This window comes from Buceros rhinoceros, unplaced genomic scaffold (genome assembly GCF_000710305.1).
Source record: "Buceros rhinoceros silvestris isolate BGI_N320 unplaced genomic scaffold, ASM71030v1 scaffold11980, whole genome shotgun sequence".
Classification (NCBI taxonomy): domain Eukaryota; kingdom Metazoa; phylum Chordata; class Aves; order Bucerotiformes; family Bucerotidae; genus Buceros; species Buceros rhinoceros.
This window is the reverse complement of record NW_010391340.1, coordinates 69924-90123: the sequence shown is the minus strand read 5'-3', so window position 1 is coordinate 90123 and position 20200 is coordinate 69924. Positions and strand designations below refer to the sequence as shown.

Sequence of the window (20200 nt, the reverse complement as noted above, 5' to 3'; positions counted from 1 at the left end):
AGAGACGCTTAAGAATCTCTGCTATGTTCAGTGTTGCTTTAAATTGTCAGTTTGTTCCGTAACCTTTTTTACACTGTCTTGTAATATGATAAAGAGGGGTCACTGTTGAAACTAGTAACCCATCGTTCTAGGCTTGATCCAAAAAAATACTTCATTTTTTCACAGTGCTGTCTGGCCGTGGAGTGCCATGCCATAAGACACCATGCTGGAGAGAAACTCAGCTGGGCAGAAAGCAGTCTGGATAGTTCCATCACGAACAGTTTTTATATTTATCCTTCATCGGATGCACATAATCAAACCTCGTGATGTTTCAGGGCAGTAGCTTTTCCAAAGGAACCAATATATGACACTAAAAATAGATTTAACCCTCTTTTTTTTTGTTATGGGAGAAGTGACTTCACTTCGGTGTTGATGAATTACATGCCTAGTAATCTGATCAGAGTAGGTCTTGAATTAAAAAAGCTACAGAGAGGCTGGTGAGCAGAAATAACTGCTTTTTATTTCATTAGATGTCACTTTGCCATCGGGTCCCTTCCCCAGTTAATATTCTTCAGCTGCATTCCTTTGCAAGTAGCTTGTCCTTTGGCTGTAAAATTAAAATAGAGGAGGAGAAAGGCAGCAATGTCTGAATCATTTTATAAAGTCATCTTGATCTTATCTCCAGCCCTTTCCGCCCAAACCCACCGAGCTCTTTACTGAGCTGTGTGCCTATAAATAGAACAGCCGCTCTCGTGCAGAGATGGGCAGCTCTGAACCAGAGGCTTGTTTTCGCTGAGCAGTGCACGCATGCGAGAGCTCGCTTCTCACTGGCCTTTCATGTCTGAGTTACAGGGCTGTGAGGTTTTCTATAGATAGAGGCTGGCAAGTGATATAAGCTAGTACTTAGGGAGGGGCAAGGTGACCTCCAGGATTGTTGTCTTTTGGTTTAAAAAAAAAAAAAAAAAAAGAGGGTTCTGTTTAAAAGAGGAATGGAGGAATGCACGTCTTGTGCAGAGGTGAGTGAGCCCTGCTGAGGTGAGGGGAGCACTCGGGAGCTGAGCGTGGCAGGCGGGAGCTGCGGGAGAGCTGAAGCAGAGGCGTTGTTTTGCTGTGACTTACTGTTTTGGTGGCTGGTCAAGAGTTTGGGCGGCCAGAGTGCTGCTGACTGGGCTTGGGGGGCGTGGGGCTCTGGCTGACCCCAGTTTAAGCTGGTCTGTGAATAAGCGCAATACAGAGCTCTGAGATCTCCTGCAAGCCGCTATTTTTTTGATCAGACTCCTGGCTGACTTTATATCTTTGGGCTTTGAATCCTGGGAGTCTTCCCCAGGATTTTTAATTTCTCTCTGACTCTGGTTCAGGGCTTTGCAGAGTTCAGTAGCTTGTTGCTCTGTCTCGTATTTTAATTATATGTGGTTTTGTCCAAGGAATGCAGAAGATCGCTCCATGTTTCTCTCTTAATCTGGAAAATATCCTGCCACTTCCCATTTTCTTCCCTGTAGAAAGTGAACTGCAGAAATGTGTGGTTTCTTTAGCATGGTAATTCAGACGCTGTTGCTTTTACATTTCTCTGTGATACTCAGGTGCTGGAGGTTGAAGTAACTCATCAGATAGACATATATATGTCTATGTATAGTAGTAGGACTCCGCAGAGTCGGGCAGTGCTCTTTGTTCCACTTAGCAGATGGAGACACACCGAGTGAAAATTGCTTTGTTGGGATCTTGTGAAAAGTCCATGACAGACGAGGAGCCTGAATGTGCCTTTCCTGGTTCCTCATGAGTGCCTTCAGCTCTGGCCTCAACTTCAGGGTTGTTTCAGCAAGGGATGCTGTTGGGTCAGTCTTTGAACTCCATTTTCTCTTACGCTGAAGCTTCAGATTAAGATGATGGCTGAGTTTCAGATTCTTTGTGTGGCACCAGCTCTAAGTTAGTTTAACTTCTTATTTCTGGGTGTCACTCTAGTGTGTTTAACTTCCAGACCCTAAAGCCGCTCCCAGATGCCTTATGGCTTCTCAGAGTGTATTCCTACTGCTGTGTCCCTGCTGTGACTTGGGGAAAATGGGTGCCAAGACATCTTTCAGCAACCGCTCCAGAGCTGTGGGGAGCTGATGTGGGGATGGCCATTTTTTGCGATGAACTCCCTTCAGTCATGCATTTTCGTTACCATTTTTCAGTCTGCTGGAGATACCATGAAGTTTGGCAGTTCCTGGTTGAACCAGGCACACAACGCTGGTGTTTGCCTGAGCACTGGCAGGTATTTCTGCCAGCATGCAGGTAGCTTTGTGAAATGGAACAGTGGGAAATGGGGAGGTTTGGGGTTTGCTAGCCTGGGAGTCAGCCAGGTCCCAGGCTCCAAGGTAGGTGATGTGTCTTTTGAAGGAGGTAGGGGGGCTGTCTCTTTCCCAGCACAGTGGAGGAAGGGATATAGTGGTTTCTGTGTCTAGCAGCTCTCTGTCACATCTAGGGGTATGTGGGCGCCCTCTCTTTCCCAGCTGATTCGTGAGTAGAGGCATCACCGTGGTGGTCCAGGCCCTGTGACCTCTCAAGCTCCTTTAAGGATGGCTCAGTCTAACAAGAGAGAAGCATGTATCATCAGACGGATGTTTCTTCTTATAGTCAGCATTTTTTTCCAAGTGCTTTTTGAGGAAACTTCGAGCTTGGCAAGGGCCGGAGTGTGTGTGGAAAGTATTAAAATCTGCAGCTGTTTCGAAAAGGAAAGACCCACATTAGAAATATATATAGCATTTTAAAAGCAAATTTAGTGCTCTGGAAAGGATTACTAAACTGAACTAAACCCTGTGGATCAGTAAGAGTATTTATTTTGTGCTCTGTAGTAGCCTGGCAGTGGACGTTTAACACTGTGTGTATGAATTAATTGATAGTCATCAGTGACCTGACTCTGTTACCAACCTGAGTTGCCCTGAGACCTCTGGTGTGTTAAAGCTGTGTCGTTTTCCTGGCATCAAGATACAGAATAACCTGTATTACAAGATTGTCGGACCATTTGTTTCCTGTGTTTTAACTGTGGCTTTATCGCATTGGGCTTTCTCAGCAAGAAGTGGGTTCCTGGGAGCTGTTTCTTGGGGAGAGAAGCAGGTTTCTGGTGGTTCTGAGGCATGACATAGCACCATTTGCAGGTCCTAGGCAATATGTTCAATCAGTAATTGGGGGCTGAACCCTCAGCTCTGACTTTTCTGCCTTTCGTCTTTCTACACCGCAGTTCTTGAGATTGTTTTCATGTAGCTGTTGATATTCAAAGTCAGTCCTCAGTGAAGGAATCGAATGTATTTGATGAAGTAGAATGAAGTGCACGGGGATTAAATACATAGCCCTATGTATGCATAGTATGTGAGTGAGCATATGGGACTGTGTATGCTGGTATGTCAATCTAGTTATAAAGCAGTTAAAGAAGAAAAAGGGCAGCGCGCATAGACAGTTTTGGCACTCCAGCCCTGGGAAATGGCAGCCAGCCAGAGAGTACTGAGGCAGGGCCAAGACTATCTGAAGAATACCAAATGCTGAAGTTGGATACAGCTCCTTCTTCGCTCTAGTTTCGCTCTTCACCCTGTGGGCCTGCAGCTGGCCAGCTCTGTGCCAGGTAGTTGCTGATAATTGCACAAGGCAGAACTGGAGATAGGGGCAGATAGGCTGTGGGGAGTGTGTGTGTGTTTGTAATCAAATGCCAGCTAAATGAAAGGCATAATTACGCACAACTGAAATCTGACCTCAGAGAGTTTAACTGTGACGCTCTCCAGTCATTGTTAGCCTTTGAAATGCTCTTTCAGTACTAAGTTATTTATCTTTTTTTGGTATCGTGATAGCACTGCAGACAAGGATAAAACCGCACCCCAGTGGGGGTTATGGATTGTGACGCTTTAATCTTGTTAAGCTTGCTTGCTTCTGTGGAATGAATTTATGAAGCACTTCCAGCAGAGGGCACTAAGATTATTCGGCTCAGACTCCAGTCGGTTTTGGTGTGGGTATGTGGTGGGAGAGCATAAAAGATGCTTGTAAGTAAAGTGTCTGCTTCATCCTTCTCCTCTCATCTCCTCTCCTTGTTTTGTAGACTGTCATCAAAGAGGGGATGCTGATGAAACAGACCAGCTCCTTCCAGCGCTGGAAGAGACGATACTTTAAGCTGCGAGGACGAACGCTCTACTATGCAAAAACTGCAAAGGTAAGATCTGGACAATACATATGAGTCCTAGGGAAGAAAGTCAGTGGCAGAGCTTTGGAGACAGGTGGGTGTCAGTGAGAAGGCAGCCCTCAGTGCAGCATGATCTGTAAGCACCTGTCTTCAGGTTTTGTAGCTACCAGAAGATCTCGGTGTTTTGCCTCACACATGGAGATCCTTGTTTTTTAAGTAAAGCAGCATGTGGATCTGTGATAGTGATTTTTCCACAGTTTTTCCCTTTGGTGCGTTTTAGTAGGGAATGAGCTCTGCATCAATAGGAGCTGGAAAAAGAAAGGAGAAAATACGAATGAAAAGGAAACGGAGGAGACAAGCAAGTCTGAATTTATCAGATCAGAGCTGCTGTGTATCTGGTTTAGCACACTGACAGTCAACTAGATAGAAATCTGTCTCCTTTCACAAGAACAAAGCCTAGAATTATTTTTTTTAAATAATCCCTTAATACAAATAGTCATTGTGTTCGCTGACTAAAGACAGGCACGTGCGAGCCCCAGTGTGTGGAACTAGACTTCTGGGTCCTTTGTATTGTTGGTGCTGGGCCTTTCCTTCAGATCACAAAAGGCTGTGGTGGAGTGCGCTAGAGACCCATACAGGCATGTCCCTTTGGGTCTGCTACTTATACATTGGACTCAGGAACTCACTGGGGTTTTGAATTTTTTCTTTCCAGTCCATTATTTTTGATGAGGTGGATCTGACAGATGCCAGTGTGGCAGAGTCCAGCACTAAGAATGTCAACAACAGCTTCACGGTAGGATTTTTTGTATTGTTTTCCATTCTTCTTGCACCTTTACCCCACATCCCTTCTCTTTTGCAGAGATTGAAAACATCTGAAAAATCTTCACAGCCTATTTCATTTAAAAAAAAAGAAATCGTAGATTTATTTTTCCTTACAACATCGTAACTCCTCTCCATGCACGTGGGAGATACTTTGGGTTACTGTGTATAGTGCTAAAACTTTGCATTCCAAGATTTTCGTAACTATAAGCTGGAAGGGTTTGATAGAATCCATTTATACAGCAGGACAGAAAAATTTGTTCTGCTGAGGGAGTTAGGGGCGATGTTGGTGTTTATGCTGGAGATCTTGCTAAAGGAATTTAGTTTTCCCTTCAGGCCTTAAAATATGTAAACTTCTTTCTCTGACTTCATTTGTATGTGGCCGTATCTGTGTTTATATGTGTACACTATATATAGTGGCAGAGCAAAAGGAGGAACAAAAGTCACACAGAAATAACTGTGGAAGTGGTGTGGGATACTTGTAAGATGGGGAATATGTGCTGAATGTTTGCAGTCTGGAAATGTGGTGGTATCACTGCTTCTTTTTCTCCAGGCTTAGTAACTGGGAGAAAAAAATGATTGTATTTCTGAGGTGCAGGTGTTCTGCAAGCTCCATTTTGGGGGAAATGCCAGATAAAAGCCTTGAACACATGCAGATAAAAGCCATGAACTGCAGCCGTGTGGGGCGAGTGTCACACAGCAGGGTGAGCTTTGGAGCTGGTTACTGGCAGTAACCTCCACGAAGCCTCCGAAGAGAGGAGAGCGTGGAGAAAGGAGGCAGTGTTGGTCTAAGGCACATTGAAGGGGGAAGCAAACCCAGTGGAGGGAGGAGGCTGATTCTGCAGGATGGGGACTTGCAGGTGGTGACTGAGATGAGCAGTGTGCCATGCGCTGCAGCAGTAGTGACCCACTGCTTTGAACATCTAGCAAAGGGTGTTTCTGTGTCTGTAGCTGTAGCTTTTCCCTTTGCAGTGCTGTGCAAAGCAGCTATGGCACCAACCCTATGCCCCCATGAAACTCCAGCACTTTCTCAAAGTTAGAAAACACTTCTGCATCCACAGTTGAGCAAGTAGGAGGCGCATCTGGGTCTAATAGTAAATACTGATCTCAGGTGTCAGTGTGCATGCAGAGAGAGAGGAGGATTCTGCAGTGATTTCGGTAGGGGATACATTTTCAGGAACGTGAAGTTATCTACCTGTTAATAAAGCACTTTTTCTTGAGTCTTGCATATTTAAATAAAGACTGATTTTTCAGGTAAGCAAATGTACTGTTAATGTTTTGCTTATTATTATAGTTGGGAGACATCTAATTTCTGTCAGGGACACTGTGTAGGAAGAAGAGGAAATAGTGTGTTTGCTCTCTCAGATTGTCCCATCTGAGTGCAGCAGTGCAGAGTTACTTCCACGACTATGGCATCAGGCTCTGCCGGTCCCTGCCTTCCTTCAGGGGTAAAAAGTATAGGATTACGTCAATACTCAAGTAGCAGATACAGTTTGCACTGTCTCCAGCTGATCACTATGTTGTGGGGCTCAGGTAAACTTCAATTAAAACATCTTTCCTCTAATTTCTATGCTTTCTATCATGGCTTACAGAGGAGTTTGACAGTGGTTTACCATGCGTTATAAAATTACTTAGAAAATCAGAAGGTTGCGTAGTCTTGCTGCTGTTTGGTCTGCCACATCACTGCTGTCAGTGCTTTAGATTCCCTGCCGTTTTGCAATTTCTCTTGATTTTATTTGAGAGCACGTTGTTTCTCCCCCTGTATCTTCCCAGTTTAGTTCCTTACGGAAATTCAGAGTTTCTTGGGGTTTTTTTCTTGTTTCAAATCAGTGGGACTCACTATGGAGTTTTTATCTTAAACTGGAAACATCCAACGTTTGGTGTTGTACAGCAGAGACAGTTATTCTGGATTTTTAAATGTTCTGGTTTTCTTTTTGTTTCTGTGTTTTCTTCAGTGGAGACTGGTAGTTTTGTATTTACAGAAGAGTGGTTTCCTCCTGAGGAAGCTCATCCTCTGTCCAGGCATTTGTACTGCTTAATGTATAGATTCTGCAGGTGGTGTTGTGTGAATGACACTACTAAGGTACTAACAAAGGAAATGGGAAATGAAAACAGTGGATAACCACTTAGAGGAGCAGTGTGGATCCAAAGCAACGAAAGAATGAGGGGTGCCCTGTCAGAGAAGAAAACATTGAAAGGGCAGTGAGGAGTGCAGGGAGGCAGCACTATGAGAGAAGAAACCAGAGCACAGAGCCAACAAAGGTTATGTGGTATAAACAGAGGAATAAGGTTAAAAGATAGAGCTGCTAGTAAACCTTATACATAGGACATGAGTCTGACAGATAATTTGTTTGCTTTCAGCAGGCAGGAGAACAAGAAAAGTGAGTAGTAAGACGCAGACCTCTTCCTCTAAAAAGAAAAGTGTGTAATACAGGTTCCACGGTTGTTTACTTAGTTCATCTTGCATAGATTTCTTCAGTAAGTGTGTCCTTTTTGCAGTGGGGACAGTTTTCAGGACTGCTACCCAGAGTTAATGGCTCTGCGACTATAGAACGGGCTGGGAGCATGTGACTACGGGCATCTTTGAGCTTAAGATGTTATACAGCTCTGTCCCCTGAGAGGTGTAAGGAGAAGGTTTATTTTAGCTTTAGATCAGGCAGTGTGGCTGCAGAGTTATTTAGGAGGAAGCCTCTGGGAACAAATCGTATAGCTGACCCATACCAGGCCTCTCTTCTCTCAGGAGGACTGTAGGCGGAATAATTACTGGTTCTGTCACATGTCTGCCATCTCTGTCCTTCTAAGTCATCTGTCTACGAGGTAAATTCTTCTGGGATGTCTGGGCTGTAAGTGACTGGTTCTTGCCATGTATGGTCCCGTGACAGCTGCTGTATACATCTCTCACGAGTGGATTTTCCTCAGGCTGCTGTCTTTCACAAGGCCTTAGAGAGGACCTGCTGTGGTACAAACTCCATGATAACCATGTTGTCCTGGTACTTCAGACCCATTTATTTCAAAGAGAGCGGTCAGCTTTTAGCCTGGATTCTTGCCAGCAGTGTGTTCCTACAGTTGTACTCGTTATGAAATAGTGATCAGCAGCGTTGGATGGGTGACATCAAAGCCCAACCCTGGATTCTGAGAAGAACTTTCCCAGACATACCCTCAAAGCCTCCTGTGATTTCCGAAAAGCATGTGATTTGAGATCACACTGAGCACATTGGGTCTTCCCAGCGAGGCTTCAGCTGTTTCTGTGAACAGTTTTTTCTTGGATAGTACAGTCACTTGGTTTGTTGATGTGCCCACCTAATGCTTTAGCCTGCTGTTGCTTTAGGAGCATTAATTAAAGTACACGATGGGGTTGAGTTCCATGACTGCTTTACCTGTGTTGTGAACCTGAACCATCCAGCATGTCCATTCTCCCCCACGAAGCCCATAAGGTTTGGGAGGGGCACCAATCACTCTGTCGTCTGTTCCTCAGGCAAACACTTTTTCACTGGAGCTATCCCCTCAAGAGTCTCTGAAAGTGCTTTGGGTCATCTCCTTAGGCCCATTTTTGTAACTGCTTCTGTGGTGAACAAATTCCTACTCCTCAGGTTGGTGGGTTGGCTGAAGATCTGCTGTTTTCTGGAAGATTGCCAGCTGAAATGAACCTGCTGCCTTCAGTGCAATTGGCACAGTTGATGGAGTGAGTCCTTACCACTTCATTGACCTTTTCCTGCCTTGTGCAGGATTTGTATAAAGCTAAAGGGGAAAAAAAATCTGAAATAGATGTTCTTTAAAATTAATAAAAACCACTTGTCAGCAGCAGGAGAGGGTCTAGGAAGAACATCAGATCTTTCCAGGTGCATATTTTGTGTCTCAGTATGATTCTCACATGGTGTTTTTTAAATGATTTCCAATTATTGCTATCCAGTGGTGCTGTGGACTTTCCCCTTATTCTCATAACAGGAATTACAGCATTCGCTTCCCATCCCATGTTATTTGAGATCCCATAGGGGAAAGCTTCTCTCTGTGAGAGAGATTGTGTGGTTTGATGCTTTAGTGGAGGTGAAGCTCAGTCAGAGCATGTCATTGAGTGCCAGAGGCTCTTCCCTGGAAGAGGTGGAGCTTGAGCTCCTGAGCTCCTGTAAACCCTCTTCTGTTGGGAAGTACCTCTCAGCTCAGCCGCAGACAGGAAACAGTGTATTATTACAGTCAGCGCCTGCCTCTTCACTTTAGTGCCGTCCAAAGGAAACTTATCCCAGCTCCTCCTTCAGCAGACAGCTAATCAGCTTGTGGCAAGTGGAACACAGCTCAGAAAGACCGACCTATCAGTCACATGTCAAGCGGTCTGTTTAGGTTTTTTTTCAGAGGGAGTAGACTGCTCTGGACACTAGATCGACCGTGAAAGGTAAGAGCAGGAGTCAGAGTTATCCAGACTGAGCACTGAGAAACACGGCACCTGTGCCAGCAGAACAGATCATCAGGAGCTCGAATTCTTTGGAGTAAGTTTGCTACAAGCTCTTACTGTTCAGATGTTGTCTCCTGTGTCAGTTTATGTAGATAAGTTCTCCAGAATTGGAGTAAAGGGAAATGTGCTTGCGGTGATGTCAGAAATGCTGCACCCATCTGTTAAGAAATACTTTTTATTAACTGATGATTCACTGTGACCAATGTCACCAGAGAGAGGAAGCGTTGAGATTAGAGTATTACCTCTCTTTCAGAGCACTTGCATGACTGGAGGCGACAGTGGCTGTGGTAGGTTGAGGAACAGGGTATTGCTGGTGCTCCTGAATGACAGCATGCTGTCATCTCTGAGGAGCACTATAGATGTCATTCTCCAGCTGTATGGAAGGCTGAGGTGTGCTGCTATTTTTATTACAAACTTTTTACTTGGTACTGACTTTATTCAGCAGCAAAGATGCCGGTTTCTGTCTTGTGAAGGTTTACGTGACTGTCTGATCTCCTTCAGACTGTGTATTTTTGCTGTATTTTCTCAGGGTTTGTTGACACTGTGGAGAAATAGCATGAATCTTCATTTTGGGGTAATTAACCTTTCTGAAAAACCCAGGGCAAAGTGCTTGAACTTTAAGAAAAGATAAAAGTGCTGAGAGTGCTTCCTGATGGGGAGAGTATGTTGTTGATGTCTGCAAATTCATTTCACGATGAATTGAAAAAGTGAAAAGTGTCTTTGCCTTTGCCTCTTCTGTGATTTTGTGTCGAGTTGAATTATTTGTATTAGTGCTTTTAAGTGAAAATGTATTGGTTTTAGCAGAGAAGGCAGTGAAGTCCTCTCTGAAGAGTTTGATTTTGAAAGAGTGAATAGAGCTGCTGAAGCTACACGTCAGGTAGAAAGTCTGCTGCTTGCATCTAGTGCGGGAGCTGCCTGTAAGGCACTGCTGAAATAAGAGGAACTCAGGTCAGAGGTTATTTGTGCTGGTTTGAAATACAAGCTTCAAGAAAGAGCATGTGACTTCTTTTTATGAGGAGAAAGAATATAAGAACTTCTCTTATGAGCTGTTTACAGAAAGTCAGACTTTGAGCTTGGGCTGATAAAGATCATGGGAATCTGCATGGTTTGACACTTGCACAGATGCCCAAACTGCCCGGTGTGGCCTCAGCCTTTCGAAAAAAATGGGCTTGAACCTATGCTGTAGAGAGTCACTGGGCTTCCTAGTGAGGGAGGGGGGATCTTCCTGCCCTGCTTCCCTTGGCACGGGGGTGAGGGACCCAAAGGGAAGACGTCAGCTCTGAGAAGTGGACAAAAAGACTTACTAAACTGGGGACACAGTTACACAGGAGAGTCACCAGGTGTCCTGATTCCTCTCTTTGCTCCTTTGTACCCAGTCGTGGATTGTCTTGTTAAGGTGTGGAGAAGGGAAAAGTTAGAAAAGAGAGACTCCTGAAAGGGATGGTTCTTCCCTCCTCCTTTTTGAACTCTCTCCTCTAAATTGGAGAAAAGCAAGTGCCTGTTGGAAAGTCAGGCTTTGCTGGGGGTTGTTGTCTCTCCCACACCCTTCTATGTACACCTTCAGGACCTGTGCACTCTGCTAGTGCTCTTACTCTGTTTGTATTGGCAGCTGTCAGAATTTCCTTTATAAGCAAGTGAAAATACGAGTAGAGCCATGAGTTGCCATGTCCAGAATTGCTCTGCTGTTTTTTTCCCCCTGCCTTCATTAAGTGCAGTTCGGGCCCCATTTCCTGTCAGAACCACTGCAGTTTCAAAATACTTTGCTATTTTCGTAGTTTGTAACCCAGACTTCAGTGAGTTTTTTCTGCTTGTGAAAAGGCCTTTTGGTAAACAGAGCATTCTGAGTCACTGTTAGTCCGTGAAAATAGTCATTCGAAATCCTTTCATGTAGAGGATTTTTGGGACTCTAAATCCAGCCTCCTGCAGGAGCTGCTCATTAGTCTCAATAAAAGAAGGAAAAATCTAGAGAAAAAACATGGAAGGGAGAATAAACATGGAAGAGAAACTCGAGAGTCCGGAAGAAGTTGCAGTGGGTGGAGAGATCTGGCGATGGGTACTGTATGTTACAAAATGACCCCAAAATACGCTCACAGGTTTTGAGAAAGATGAAGCTACTGTAAGAGAAAGAGGTCAGAGCAAGCTTTGTGAATTTTGTTATGAGACAGGATAGAGAGCTGGAAAGCGAAGCTGACTCTGAAGAGCTTTTGTTTCCCTAGAGGGAAGTTTACTGCTTTGAAATTAGAGTCTGTATTGCACTTGTGCCTGAACACTAGGAGCTTTTGTTTGATAATCTCTGTGCTCTTTGTAACCTTCGTGCAGTGTTGGTGTTTTATCTACCTTGCTGAGCAAGGCTGCAGATTCCAGCATCTTCTCCTCCTTCCAGGTGAGCACACAAAGGCAGGACAACCTGTGGTAAACAGGAGGTCATTTGAGAACATGACGGGTTTAGTTTTACATGGGAGCTGCTGTAGAAGGAAGAGACTTTTTTTTTATGCACGACTTCACTCTGGTCATTTTGACAGCCAGGGAGAGGTTTGCTAATAATATTCACAGAAATGAGGTCTTCCCAGTTGTGGTGCTTGTGATGGTTTCACTGTTGCAGTGAAACAGGACTGGTCTTTGCCTGGTGACCCAGTGTGGAAAGCTACTGGATTATCAGGCTCTTGAAAGCTGTTTGTTACCTTTTCTGCTAGCTACCAGGCTCTTTTCAACACAGTGGAGGATAGGGGGCTGTAAGGAGATAACTAACAATAAGCTGTCAGTAACAGGTCATTTTCCTACCTGGACAAGGACTTTTACTGCTCAGTCCTGTGATTTATTAGGTGCTACCCTTGATGTGTGTGAGCCCACTGAGACAGCAGTGGTACCACTGGGGAACATTGACCTGCCCTCTGTTCGTCATGGGTTTGCTTCTGTTTGAGCGAGTAGGAAGGTTTCTCGGCAGCATGCTTTACCTTCTCAAATGTGCTGCTCTTCCTGAAGTTTGCTCTTTTTGCAGTTCTGTTTGGGAACTCTTTTCATGGCAGGCCTGCGTCCTTTGGAAAACAGGTGAAGAAGGGATGCGTGTGTACATCTGCTGCATGAAGCGGAGAGTGGGTGGATGATGGAGCTGTGCAAAGATGCTCTGGCACTCGGCATGGCAGCCCTGTCAGTTCCCATTACCAAGACTGTCTGCGTTTCTTACCTGCCAGCAGTGGCAAAGGCATTCTTGCATACTCTAGGTTTTGACGTCTGTTAAGGGGTTGGAAAAGTCCTAACATCCTCTCCTGTCTGTGCTCCTCTTACCAATTGCCAAGAACAAGAATGTTCCTTGTTTAGGAACAGGCTTTCCAGAAGCGTGTAGGAATGTGACCCTGGTATGAGAGATGATCATTTTCCCAGGGAACGCTCCGTCTGGTCTGCTTTCCTGCTGCAGCATCGGGGAAGATAGGGACTGGGAGAGGGCAGAGATGGAGGGTCAGCATGAGCTGAGCTTGACCTGTGGGCACAGTGTAGTGGGGGTAAGTGACAGTGAAGATGCGCTTGTGATGTGCAGCCCGTTGGCAGACGAGGTGTGTATTGCAAGACAGATGAACCCAATAGTGAAAAAATGGTTGTGGAGAGACCACACCACATGCTGTACCTGTTTTCCTATGGAAATGAACTGTCCTGGATTTTCCAGATTGAAAATAAAGGTAAAACAGCCTTGTGGAAGTCAGGGATAAAATACCTGGTATAGTGCACAGAGACTGGGGCACTTGGGGCTTCAAGGAAAATCTTGTTGTTGCTATTTAAAAAAAAAAGAAAAGACAGAATTCAGCACAACTATAAGAACATTAATGACTTGTTTTATTTCATGGAAATGAGAGTTTCTATAGGTGGAAGAGGGTCATTTTAGCAGGAAATAAAGATCTTGCACTGTAAAAATAAATACAAAACTGGTTCATTCCTCCAGTGTCATACGAAAAGCTGCTTTTTTTTTTTTTTTTCCCTTCAGGGTGGAATCCAAGTTTTGAGGAAAAAGAATTGATGACGTTCTAGAGTGCTCTAACTGATCTCTGCAGTGAGTTAACAAGACTTGTTGACAAAACAGGGTGAAAGATGAATTGCAAATCAGATGGGGGATGTTTTCTGTGGAGAAGGGCAAGCCTTGGTCCCCCATGAGTCCAAGCATTGATACTCATACTACTTCTCTCTTCCAAACTGTAGAGACCTACTGAGTGATGCTTTGCTGACCTGGCGCTTGGCTCCAGGTTGTTTCAGCAGCTGACTTCGATGAGACAGGCTTTTAAATGTAAACGGCTAGCTTGAGTCTGAAACTCTTTCTTTAGTTTTCCTTTCTTCTCCCTTTTTCACAGTCTTCTTAACCCTGTGTAATTGCTGATGGAGTAGCATTGCTTATTCCACACTTTGTGCATTCTGTCCTCTGTGAGCACAGCGATGATGTTGGAAACATACAGAGACTTCGCTGGTTTGCGATTCTTGCTGATGAACGCAGCTGAGGTGTTCTAACATACAGCAGTGTTCATTTAACTACTGCTGTTGCTGGAACAGGAGCTGCAGCGGGTGAAAAGGCTGAGTTCTCATTATAAGCTCACCCAGTTTTCCTTCCTGATCTTTTGGGTTCATAGGATACAGGAGCTTACTCCACTGTATAAAAGCAGACGTAACAGTTAGCTACAGATGGTGGATGTTTTCCCTGCCTTTGCCATATGTCATCAAGCTGAAGTTTTTGCCTGCATCAGCACTGTTCTTGCAGCTATTTTATTTTGTCTAGTTGCAGTTCCTAAGTCTTTTGAGCTCCAGAAATTCCTGTTGTCCCTGTACCCAAATCATCAACTGTTTGCATCTCTTTGGGGGATTTATGGCTAGCACCTTTGAACATGAGACCGTATTTGAACAGGATGTGAGTAAAAGGAAACAGTCAGAATGAGCAGGTGTTCTTCTACACCCGCTTTTGGCCACTCTAAGAAATGTGTCACATCAGAAAAACTATATTTAGCAAAGTTGCATGTCCCTCCCTCCCCGTCTCCCACCACAGCATTTCTTCAGCTAGCTCCGTGATTGGGCCAGTGTGATCTTAACTTGTTTTGCCGTCTTTTGTGGTCACTGAGCTCACCAGATCTACTCTGATAACAAACAGTCCCAATGCATGTTTGGCCAGACTGTCACTTCTTTGATGAGAAGTTTCTGGGCAACCAGAAAATGCTGAAAGAGGAAGTGAGCAGAGATGATAAAGTTGCCTTTGATGGCAGCAAGACCAGAGAATGAAGTTTATGCTCCCACTGTTGGGTGGAGGAGGGTTGCTCGGATGCCAAAGAGTGAAGTGTAGCAGATTTCCATTTAAAATTTGATCTAGTGTAAGAAGTCTTTTTTGGACTGCCTTTCTAATCCAATTATTCACAGCTGTTCATTGGGGAAGGACATCCAGGGACATCCAGTCCATTTTTAGAATTTGAAATGAGGAATTTTCTTTGGTTGGCTCTGTTGTTTGCCAGCTGGCCTGATCTGAAATGTCAGTAAACTGGTGTTAGTTTTGGACAGGAGGGGATGAGGGTCAGCATGAGGGGTGGAAGTTCACAGATGGTAAGAGGGCATGTGCCATATGAGGAAGAGACAGAGGAGATAAAGCTGCGTTTCGGAGAAGTGTCAGGGGAGCATCAGTATTTGCGCAAGACAGCCAGTGAAGGCATGGCTTTTTTCAGAGTGAGCAAGCTTGAAAATTGAGTTTCTCTAATAGACTTGGGACAGCTCATCTGCATAGAGGGCACATAACTGTCTGCAAAGGAGTGACCTGGTGGGAAGTTAACTGTCCCCATAATTCCTGCAAAAGATATTTCTAGGGTTTCATGCACAGCGAGGAGTTAGAAGATTAAGCTGTGTCCTGTTTTGAAATGCCTCTAAGCCTTCTTGCCATTCCCATCCATCCTCGTGGCTCTTCAGGATTGATTAGAGGGATTAGCAGATCTTTTTTTTCCCCATAATTGTTGAGCTCTTTTGCTGGTCAGTGTGAAATCTCAATAAAGTCACCATGTGGTGGACTCTGGGCCTGTGGGTATCTGGGCATCCAGTTCATACTAAGGAGTGAAATCTGAAGAACTACACCCAAAAGTTCAGTAGCATTTAGGATCAAAACATATATTAGTTTTTAGTACTCCCTTTTTAGGAAGAACAAACACTTTTAATTTGTGTAATTGCTCATGTCTAGATAAAATTCAGGGCAGGAACACTCAGAGCTCTGCCAATCCCCATGCAGGAGATTATAAATAAATCTTAAAACTTTATTGTGGTTTTTTTAACTCGGAGCAAGGCAGCCCCCATCCTAACTCAAAAGCAATCAGGTCATTGTTTTTGCCTTCTCCGTTTATATGAGAACAAGAGGTCACTGGATGACATTACTGCTTTGTAAATTTAGAACAAATAAAAGGAAATGCTACTTCACCTAGTGCGTCGTCATCCTGTGGAATATACTGTTCCAGGATGTTAGTCAAAAGCTGTAGCTGGAACATAAAAAATAGCTGGACCATGCTCATTTCTAGCCAGGTTTGCCAACAGGGATAACTGAGCCTCGTGTTCCAGGCTCATCGCGGCTCTAGCTCAAACACCCGGGACACCCTGCCTGGGAAGGGAGAGCTTTCCAGGGGGAAGATTGCTGTGGCTTCTTTTGGAGATGACAAGAATGATTTTGGGGGGGTTTTTTGTGTGAGGTATTAGATTGATCATCAGTTTCATCTAGACAGCGCATTGTATCTCCCTCTTCATATCCTTCAACGGGGGGATGTCTGCGGTTGGAATTACTGGCTCAAGTAGAAGGAGGTAAAAGGAGTAGGATGTTTTTCTTTCTCTGAGTGAGAGCCTGTTTCTGTTAATCTCAGCTGAGGACCGGTGTGATGACATGCCTGTTGCACACCAGCCGGTGCAGGTAAGAGACCAGTGGCTGCCTGCAGCGCAGGGAAGGCAGGAGCGTCTGAGGCTCACAAGGTAGCTGGTGCTGGCTGTTGAGTGCGTGCGGCTGTATGAAACAAGAGTGCTGGTGAACCACTTTGCGAAGGAAGCGTCCCTGTTAAGATGTTTCTGGATTCCTAATTATCCCCGTTGAAATGTTTAACTGTAGCAGCACGGCATGCTAATCAGAAAAACAGGTTTGTGTGGTTTCTTAATTTCCCTGAAGAACTGTTGCACGAGTTACATTAAAATCTTATCTGTCCTTCACAGTGAAGCCTGAATTGTCCCATTTTGTCCTCCTTAGAATAGCAGTGAGATTAAGATTGCGTTCTTAAATTTCCAATCTCTGATGATGCTGCAAAATCCCAGTGCAAATGTTGCTGTAGAACCGACTAAGGGGGAGTGCTCGTCATAATTTTATCTTGCATGAAGTTGCACTTCACTTGCAGTTTTGTAGTTACACAGTCGACCCTTTATTTTAATTCTGTGTCTCTTTGGGTGATTCAATTATGAAAATCTTCTTGATCTCTTTATTTGTCCTTCTGTCTTATAAATTTTAACTTTGTTCTTTGAACAGAGGATTGTCCAACACTGAATATGGGGATTTTTAGGATGATGCGGTAGGTGATTTAAGAAGGAATTAGTGATTTACCATATTGGACAGGCTCTCCAGTGATCCAGAAAGTCAGTAGCCTCAAAAATTAACTCTTATCAAAGGAGTCTCTGCATTTCTGTATTTTATGCCAATATTTTCTATTGCATGTCATTGAGGGTACTTTAAAAATTATACTGTGTACTTCACATTTGCCTTTTTTTTTCCTCCCAAAAAAGAGATAAAAATAGGAAAAGGGACAGCACTGAAAGGAATGATCTGAAATAAGATCATGGTGGTAATAAAGTAATTTTAGCAACTGTTTTAAATTACTTTTCCTTGCTGCCCAAGAGCGTGCCAGTGGCTTGTTGAACGAACTAGTGATTCCTTATAAAAACTGGCTGGTTTTAAAGTGGTGAAAGGTCCTTGGATTCTTCATTCTAGGATGTTTGAACTTTACATAGGGTGCTGTCATACATATGCAATTACAGATGTTCTTGGCTTTGCCACCACAAAAAAGTGGAGCCCTGCGCTGTCTGAACAAATTATTTGAACTTGGTTTTACTTCCACAGAAAAAGCTATTTCCTCTTCGCAGGACTTCAGAGATGCTGCTCCTTCTTCTCTAACTTCACACTGATTTTTGCAGTAGTGTTTCACGCTCCATAAAAGATTTTTGTAGGGTGGCTATTCATACACTGCAGAATTTTTGATGGAAATAGAGTTAACCACTCACTTTTCCGTTTTCCCAAGGGAAGAGAAAGATTCCTGTGATTACCTTCTCTGGGAATGTGTTTTATTAGAGCTGAAATTGTTGAGAGGAAAAGTCAGGGAGAGGGAAGGAGTTCGTCAAAGTTTTATTTTTAGAATTTTGTAAATATTTATTTCTGTGTGCTTACAATTGATACAGATCAGGTCATTTTGTGCAAGGTAGAATGCACCATACCAAAACTGTGTTTCTAATGTGAATGGCCAGTCCTTGCTTTAAAAAAGGTACTTAGCTCCTTTCATTGCCTACTTAATGTATCTGTAGCACCCTTTTCTAGCTATTGGTAATGCCTCTGGGTAGAGTTAGACAGGTGAATGCTGTGATCTGTCCTGTGAAAACAAATTCATTTTGAAAACTGAAGAGCTTAAAATAAAGCAGAAAAGTACAGGTGTATCTTTTTTGTTGACATTACATACACATTTCTTACTGGATGCTCTGAGACACCTCAACTAAAAGCTTGATGTTCAACTTCAGACGTTTTTATTTTTAATCTGTTCTATGAATGATAATGAGAGAAGTGAGAAACAGACTGGAAAATGGTAATCAACAGGGGTCATGTATTGGGGCAATGGGAGGTTACTGTTCATTGACAAAACTTTGGTTGCATGCTTGCGAGAGCCACTTCAACCTGACACAATCCTTGTTTGTTTTAATCCATTATTTCAGCTATCAGGGTACAATTTGCTGGAAAAGCAGATGGTGTAGACAGTTTTTTTCATGTAGATTGTAGAGGGGTGCAGGAGAGCCTGGACTGCTGGAAGGTTTTGGAGTTGACATAAAGGGGAGCCTTTTGATTTTTGTTATTAGTGCTGAACCTTAATGCAGCTTTTCTTAAATCCAGGTCTTGAAAACATTTCAATACTGGTCTAATTTAAGAAGTCAGTTTGGTGGAGATCAGTACAGTAAGATAACTATGGTGTGGGAAAGAAAAATTCTTGTCTTAGGAAGAACAGATGTTAGATGTTGATTTATAGTCAAGTCTGGACCCCAGCTGAATGGACAGCCCTGTGGACAGCAGACATGGTCCTCTGAAGAGCTGGGAGCTTTTATTTCTCTTTGCTGCCGCCGTCTGACAAGAGGAGAGAGCGTTGGTGGTAGGCTACCCAGAGACATGTCTGCCTTCCTGGTCAGAGGGACGCTTTGGCCACCCGGTGTGTCTTCTGGTTTGTTAAAACCCTGAACTGTTTATTTAACACAGAGCAACTAACGGATGGCAACTAGGTAAAAACACACTGAGGACAGTATTTTTAGAGGAAGGCAAACTCACCTCAACCTCGAGCTGCTAGTGGAACATTTGTTGGAATATCTCCTGTGTAATAAGCATAGAACAAGCTCTCAGGAAATGCGAGCGTTCAAAATACAGTGCTTTCTCTTCTACATTGCTGATTTGATTGATTTCTCCCCTCCTCCTCCCCACTTGTTGTGATTCTAACCAGATTTTTAATATGATGTTAAAATATATGTTATCTAATTCATTAATTGCTAGAGACTTGTATATTATGCTGTTAACAAAATGTTTTAATGTTGTTGCCAATTTCAAAAGTCATTAAGTGCTTAAACTTAGGCAAGGTCTGCACATGTAATATATTAACTCCTACTGCTCTGTGCTTGATTTGTGTTGTGCTGTTATTTGGGTACGAGAGATTTCTTTACTCAGTTCAGGATTGCAAATGACAGCTAAAATCTGTTTGATTCTGTACATTTATAAAGGAATGAAGGTGTGCTACAGTGGAAGAGAAACATGGCTGGAAGGTGCAAATAACTTGTGTTCTGTGGTGCAGCTCATTGCCTCTGTAAATAGGTTCAATAAACTACACTAGTGATAATGTGTTCTCTTGCTGTCTGCACTGACATGACCAGAATACACACTATTAATTTTCTCTCACTCTTCAGATTATCACTCCATGTCGGAAGCTCATCCTTTGTGCTGACAACAGAAAAGAGATGGAAGATTGGATTGCAGCGCTGAAGACTGTACAGAACCGTGAACATTTTGAGGTAATAGAACAAAGTGTTTCTTCGCACTCTGTGCCTCACCTCCTACATAACAGCTCGTTCTGAGATTGGAGTCAGCTTCCAGTGAAGTTAGTAGCAGTCATTTTTATGGACTAGAATGGGTGTAGTGTTAGGCCACCTGTAAAAGCTATCCCAAACACACTGATTCTCCAAAGAATGATGGTGGCTTTGTGTACTCTCCCTTGGTAACTTGGAGAGCACTTTTCAGAGTGTGGCTAGATTATGAATCACAGTTCTCCCATTGTCTTTTAACTCTTCAGTTATCCCCCCTGTCCTAACTCACATCTTGCCTGCTTGGTATTTTGCCCACTTCAGTGCATCTGTTTGATCTCTGGGGCTGTAGTTAGACCACCAAAACCAGCTGTCTGGTGTTTTCCCTGCTCTGATGCTTGTCTCCCTATTGTCTCCTTCCTTACACTGCCACGAGCGTTCTTCTGCTATACAATAAACCAGGCTGGGGAACTGCTCTTGCTGAAAACTTAATTCAACAAAAAAGTGGGGAAAGGAAACAT

At 43.6% G+C, this 20200-nt stretch overlaps 1 protein-coding gene across 1 annotated transcript in view; it reads left to right on the top strand.

Moving 5' to 3' along the window:
* Nucleotides 1–4048: 4048 nt before the first annotated feature.
* The window catches only part of DGKD (diacylglycerol kinase, delta 130kDa), a 39179-nt gene continuing 23027 nt past the window's right edge, over nucleotides 4049–20200 (top strand). The window contains exons 1-3 of the mRNA XM_010141325.1: nucleotides 4049–4153; nucleotides 4836–4916; nucleotides 19566–19670. Coding sequence (XP_010139627.1) covers nucleotides 4061–4153; nucleotides 4836–4916; nucleotides 19566–19670 — 279 coding nt within the window. The 5' untranslated portion in view covers nucleotides 4049–4060. The remainder of the gene's footprint in view (nucleotides 4154–4835; nucleotides 4917–19565; nucleotides 19671–20200) is intronic.